This window comes from Balaenoptera borealis (assembly GCF_965194805.1).
Source record: "Balaenoptera borealis genome assembly, chromosome: 13".
In the NCBI taxonomy this organism is placed as follows: Eukaryota; Metazoa; Chordata; class Mammalia; order Artiodactyla; family Balaenopteridae; genus Balaenoptera; species Balaenoptera borealis.
This window is the reverse complement of record NC_138870.1, coordinates 3,432,262-3,438,713: the sequence shown is the minus strand read 5'-3', so window position 1 is coordinate 3,438,713 and position 6,452 is coordinate 3,432,262. Positions and strand designations below refer to the sequence as shown.

General features: G+C 56.9%; 1 protein-coding gene across 8 annotated transcripts in view; it reads right to left on the bottom strand.

The window, feature by feature from the left end:
- Window positions 1-2,223: 2,223 nt before the first annotated feature.
- Window positions 2,224-6,452, bottom strand: part of SLC6A13 (solute carrier family 6 member 13) — a 34,222-nt gene continuing 29,993 nt past the window's right edge. For 4 of the 8 annotated variants that reach the window (XM_082349097.1, XM_082349099.1, XM_082349094.1 and 1 more), the window contains 5 exons: window positions 6,185-6,361; window positions 5,727-5,829; window positions 5,148-5,248; window positions 4,157-4,354; window positions 2,224-3,855 (listed from right to left, as the gene is read on the bottom strand). In XM_082349097.1, coding sequence (XP_082205223.1) covers window positions 3,748-3,855; window positions 4,157-4,354; window positions 5,148-5,248; window positions 5,727-5,829; window positions 6,185-6,361 — 687 coding nt within the window. In that variant the 3' untranslated portion in view covers window positions 2,224-3,747. The remainder of the gene's footprint in view (window positions 3,856-4,156; window positions 4,355-5,147; window positions 5,249-5,726; window positions 5,830-6,184; window positions 6,362-6,452) is intronic. The other 4 variants (XM_082349096.1, XM_082349095.1, XM_082349100.1 and 1 more) reach the window with 4 other exon arrangements.

The following is a 6,452-nucleotide window of genomic DNA, read 5'->3' as shown; positions in this document are numbered from 1 at the left end:
ACTGTGGCGAACAGAAGCTAAATGATGTGTCCTAAGGCCTCATTTACTGGTGGTAAATGAGGGAGCTGGGATTTGAAGCTGGGCCTCTTGGCTCCAAAAATCTTTGCTTTCCACTGCAGCAAACTGTTTCCCAGACCAGGAGTATCTAGAGGGCAGGGGTCACTTTTCATAATTCTTTGTTTCTGCCTCCAGCATTTAATATAGTGCTGGCTCAGAGTAGGCATTTGGATGGATGATGGAAGGATGGAGGGATGGAAGGATGGATGGAAGGATGGAAGGATGGAAGGATGGAAGGATGGAAGGATGGAAGGATGGATGGATGGATGGATGCAAGTTGAGGGAAATTTTGATTTCAGCCTTCCCTCTTCTGAAAGGGCATTGCTCTCCCAGAAACAGGGGATAGACTAGGGCTTGGAAGGACTCATATCTTGCTTTTCTTGGACAAAACTGCTGGTGCTGAGCAAGACTCTCAGGCCACAGGATGCAGGGTTCTTTTAGCTCTTCCTCTCTCTTGCCTCCTAGCAAAAATGCTTAGTTAATAAATGCGTAGCCTTCTTTCTGGGGCCTAATGCAACCTGATGCCTGGGGCTGGGGGATCCAGGGGGCAGCAAGGATGTCGCTGAGCTCTTTCTGGGCTTTTCTGTTTCATTGACAGCCCAATGCAGGGGTGGGGGGAGGGTGGAATCATGGAAAATAGGGTGGATTTGCTTGAAATATGTCCTCAAGGCAGCTGTCCCTACACCCTCCACTGGACTCTGACAACACAGTGATGTAAATACTACTATTCCCATATTATAGACAAGCAAACTTGATGAACTTGCCCAAGGTCACAGAGCACATAGACCTAAACCAGGCCTGCCAGCCTCTGTAAAGGGGCACGCCTGGCAGACTGCGGTGTCTGGGTCTATGCACATTCATCCGAGGAGAGTGAGGGACTGTGTGTGTGCACGTGTGTGGATCTGAGACCTGGGTGTGATCTGAGTCTGGGTCTATGCACATTCATCCGAGGAGAGTGAGGGACTGTGTGTGTGCACGTGTGTGGATCTGAGACCTGGGTGTGATCTGAGCACAGTCTGAGGCCTGAGGCTCCACGGCAGCCTGGCGGGTTCAGCGCCCCCTCCGTGGCCCCCCAGTCTCCATGGGCTCCAGTCCTAACTCTCCGGGTACCGCTGCGCTCCCCTCTCCTTCCAGCTATCACGTGCCCTGAGGCTCTATGCCTGCCTCACAAGAACCTTGAAATGTAGGAGTTATTAGCCCATTTTACAGATGAGAAAATTCGGGTGAATAGAAGCTAAATGATGTGCTCTTCTCTGACAGGTGTGGCCTCTAGACAAAGGGCTCCCCTTCCTTTTCTGTCTTCTTCCTCTGGGACCTGCAGGATCCGAATCTGCCCTTCCAGGCAGAGCTCCAGGAGAGGGGACAGAAAGCGGCCCTGCCCCCACTACTCCTTTGAGGGGGTAAAGCCACGTCTGGGTATTCCTGCTCCCGTTCCCTGACGTGACCCCTGGCCTTTAGAGCAGCTCCCCGTCAGCCATCCCTCCACTGGTCTCATGACCTCACGGTTGGGCTCTCACACCCATGACCCCATCCAGCCCTACAACAAACCCGTGTGTGGGCGGGGTGCCTGGTATTACCTCCATCTGCAAAAAAAGAAGACCTGAATCCCACCAAGAAACACAGCAGGTCCGAGGCAGGTGAGGACTAGAAGCCGTATCTCCTGATCCTGGTGCCCACGGGTTACTTTCACACTGTATCGCACCATCAATGAAGCTCCGAAATAGGGCTCAAATCACCATGACTGAACTGCTCGCCTCCCTCCCTCGGCCTAGCAGATCCCTGCAACTTTGATAGGATGGAGAGAGAGACATACCTCAGCCTCAGAACAGCCTTCCCAGACCCCCAACCCTAAGTCCTCAGGATCCTTCCCATGCCCACTTATTCTTTCTTAGAGACCTTGCTTTTCTTCCATAGCGTTTGTCATCCTTTGTCCTTCAAGAGATGTATCTATTTTTGCTCCTTGTGAGTCCTGAGCACAGCACCATGTAATAGGTGTCCTGCAAATGTCTTCAGATGGGTGGAGACGCCAGGTGTGGGACCTCGAGGCCCACACGTTTCTCTAGCAGACTTATTTCTCCCATCTTAGGACTGCCTTGCTCCTGGCACACTGGGGGGTGCCCAGCCACCGTCCAGGAAGGAACCACCAAGGCCAACACACAGCAGGGCTGCTGTCACCGATTTTAATAAACTCTCCCAACAGGAAAGAATCAAAACCTGAAGGCTTCAGTGCATTTTCCCACTAACTGACTCGTAAGAAAATCACCCAGGAAATGCCCTGCACCTGCCAGGAACAGCTCCGGAAGAAGAGCTACATGAACAGAGGTGGGGACACAGGCAGACATGCGGGGGAAGGGCTGCTGTGTGTTCCCCGCTCCCCCATGCGCCGCAGACACACGCGCCCCCTCCAGGCACCTGCCCAGAGCCAGGCTGCGGAGCACACCTGTGGGCGCCGGGGGGGGGCGGGGGCCAAGGCCAGACCCGCTGACCCCGAGGTCGCACAGGCTCTGCCTCCCACCTGGCTCCTCTCTGGGCGCATCTGCGCGCTCAGGCCCCGCAGCCGAGCGGAGGTCCCCGCGGTGCGCCGCCATCGTGGCCGCGCCGGGGGTGCCGCATCCGCATCTATCCATCTTCCGAGCGGAGCAGCGTGGTGGTCCCGAGGCAGCGGCTCCCTCTGCTGGCCGAGCCAGGTAGTGCCCTGCTCCGCCCGCGGTCCCTGCTGGCAACTAGTACCCCTGGCACCAAGCCCCTGGCGGGCGCACAGTTTGGACAGGCGAGGTCAGGCAAGGAAACGGCAGGGGAAATCGGGCAGGAAGAAGCCCAGCTGCTCTCCTCCTCCTTCCTCCAGTGGGGGCTCAGGTGCCTCCTCCTTCTCCCCTCCATCGCCTTTTTTTTTTTTTTTTCAATTAATTAACTGATTTATTTATTTTTGACTGCGTTGGGTCTTCGTTGCTGCGCACGGGCTTTCTCTAGTTGCGGCGAGCAGGGGCTACTCTTTGCTGCGGTGCGCAGGCTTCTCATTGCGGTGGCTTCTCTTGTTGCGGAGCATGGGCTCTAGGCACGCGGGCTTCAGTAGTTGTGGCACGAGGGCTCAGTAGTTGTGGCTTGTGGGCTCTAGAGCACAGGCTCAGTAGTTGTGGCGCTCAGGCTCAGTAGTTGTGGCACACGGGCTTAGTTGCTCCGCGGCATGTGGGATCTTCCCGGACCAGGGCTCGAACCCGTGTCCCCTGCTTTGGCAGGCGGATTCTTAACCACTGCGCCACCAGGGAAGCCCCTAAAGCCCCACTTTAAAGTGAGGAGGTGGGCAAGGCAGCAAGGTGGGGGTGGGGCGGGGCAGAAACCAGGCGGAACTGCTAGCAGCTGGTGGGAAGAACGTGGATTTAATGGAATGAAGGGCGCCAAACAGAGCTCTCCCCACCCCGCCCCCGCCTGCAGCCTCACCCAGCCTCCCAAGGCCCCTCCCAAAGGGGATGCTCTTGATCCTGGCCTTTCACACCTGTCCAGCCACCCCTGGAGCAGGGAAGTGGGGGTGGGAGATGCCCAGCTCAGAGGTGGATTCCAGCATGTCCCCTCTTATCTTGTCTATCCCGGGTGGTGCGTGGCAAAGAAGCACAGCAGGGCTGCTTCTGTGCCTTCCCTCTGCAACTGTCCCCACAGCCAGGCTGACTGGCCCGTTGTCCCAGGGCCTGCCCCCTAGCAGTGAGACTCCAGTTCCGACGTCCTGGGCGTGGCCAGGGCAGAGGGTTCCGCTCGGGCCCACTGGGGCAGGTCCTCAGCTGGGCACGTGAGCTGGCGAACTCTCTGCAAGCAGAGTGGAGGGGTCCGTCATGAGCCGGAGAGGGGCCCAGTCTGCCAGCGTCCCTCATCGCTGCCTCCCCAGAGGTGCCAAGCCTGCTCTCCAGGTGCCAACACCCTAACCACAGCGGTGCTTGGAGGCACCTGTCTCTTCCTGAGACTGCTCAGCACTCCCTCTGTCCCTCTGACCCCACACCAGGGTCCCTGGCCCTCCCGTGTGCCAGCTTCTACCCAGGCAGGCGGCCACCTGCCAACAAGGGGACCCCGGCTCATCCTCTGACTGCTTTCCTCCCCGCCAGCTCCCTACCTCTCTGAAAGAGCCCTTGCGGGTGCTGAGTTTGTAGCAGCTCCAGGCGGGAATGCAGATCATGGAGGAGAGAGCCAGGAGCCAGCCCAGGGCATCGCCCCACCACGGGTACAGGTACTTCTTGTTGTAGGTCAGTGGGGTGTACTTGATCAGGGAGGAGAGGAAGGTGGCCTGAGGGTGAGAGTAGAAGAGATGCAGCTGGGGGAGCATGGGTCCCCCCGACCAGCTGGGCCAATCTGCCTCCCAACTCCATCCACATCTGCTCAAAATCCACACCCCCAGGAGGTACTTCCGGGGCACCCATCCTGTCCCTCCAGGGTCCCCGTGCCCCTGGGCATCCTCAACTGGGACATGGCTCTGTGCCTGGCCGTGAGCACCTGGATGGCGGGGGTCATGCCTGGGTCCCCCCGGCCTCATCATACTTGGCGCACAGTGGGCGCTGCTGACACAGGTAAAGCCAGAGCAGCAGCGCTCAGTGGCTCAGGCCCAGACTCCGGAGCCAAGCTGCCTGGGCTTGAGCCCCAGCTCTCGGCCACCTTCCAGTTTGGGTGAACTGCTTAACCTCTGGGGCTTTCGTTTCACCTGAAAAGTGAATATAATGGTAATTCTTACTTCGTGGGGTTCTTGTGAGGATTGACTGGGTTAAACGTGTAAAGCATTTGGTACCCAGCAGGAAGTAAGTGCTCTGGAACTGCTGTTGTTATCTCGGTGCTTATCAGTATTGTTCTCAGCAGCCCGATGCACCTGCCACATTAGACTCACACTGTGGGGTTGAGTCTGACAGCCCTGGCCCTCAGTTTATCCTTCTGTGAAATGGAAAGGAAGAATCTATCCTGCTGGCATTTTCTAGAACCCAACAGGAGGATGAATGAAACTTTTAAATGATTTTCAGTCCCCACGGAGAAGTGCCTTCTAGGGCTACGGCCCGTCTACCCTCCTGCTCTACCATCTCTCTCCCTTCATCTGGCTTTCCTCCCGGAGGTTATCTTACTGTGCACACAGCCGGTGTGAGGAAGAGCCAACAGTATTTGATAAGGGGCCACGGCCTGTACCCAATCATGTCTTCAATGTTGTCATAGAAGCGCCCAGCTCCTGCCACGAAGAAGAGAAGGAAGGGGGAGAAAGGACATCCTTTAGCATCCAAAACATCAGGATGGGGACCACACCAACCAGGAAGGGCAGGGACCAGTCAGTAAAAGACATCGTGGCTGTCTTCTCAAATCCCTGCTGGGGGCAGACTCTTTCCTGGATGGGATTCGTTGGCATAAACAGCAGAGGGCAGAACTTGGCTTAGGCAAAGGCAGGAACTTTCCGATGATCAAGGTTGTTAAAGGCTGAAAAGCTCTGGGTAGGACGGGACATGGGCCCACCTGGGTGGTCTGGGAGCAGCCCACCAGGAGGGTAGACAAAGCCACCTCTGGAGGGCTTTTCCAATGGTAGCAATGTAGGTAGGATTCTTGAGATTTTTGAGGTTGGGAGGGAGAGGAGTCTGAGGAGAAGGTGGGTGTGAGCAGTGAGGTCTCTCTTTTGTCCGAGAGCCCTGGGCAGGACCACGGGAAGAGTCACTCACCGTAGGCCCACGCCACACAGAGGGACTCAAAGATGGCCACGAACAGGAGACACATGCCACTGGCTGCGTAGTAGTCAAAGAGCTGAAAAACGTACATACCGCCCTGCCCGGGAGGAGACAGACAGAGCTTTACCCAGAGGAAACAGGCCCCCCCGGGGCACAGAGCAGAGGTGGGGAGGATTACAGGAGACAGAGTAAAAGAGAGTGTACTTTGAAAGCTGTAAAGCACTCGGCAGACGTGGGACAATAATAATGTTTGATTATTGTTTTTGGAAGGAAGATGCATGAAACAGCCATTGTTAGCTCATCCCTGAGAACACGCAGGGGTTGACCCAGAAGTCCAGGACAGTGTGCATTTTTGGCAGAGGGTCAGGATAGGGGCCGTCATGGGTATCATCAAGCTGACGAGCTCCATCTCCCTCCTTCTCCCTTGAGACATCACTCAGAATGTCACCCACCCCAGGGCTCCCTTGCTGCCTTTGAAGTCTGTCCCTGGAACGTGGGTCAGCTGCCTGGGAACTCATGGGATCTTGCTGGAGAGGCGATTTTTCCCAGCCCAACACTTCTATACCTCTCAGCTTCCGTGGGGCCAAAGCACCCCTCAGCCGTGCCCACAGCCAGGTGGTCAGTGCTTCCTGGGGTGGGAAAGGACCAGGGCCCCCGGGCCCCGAAGCCCAGAAGGCGGTGACCTGAAACCACAGCGGCCTGCTCCCCCTGCCAGGTGGC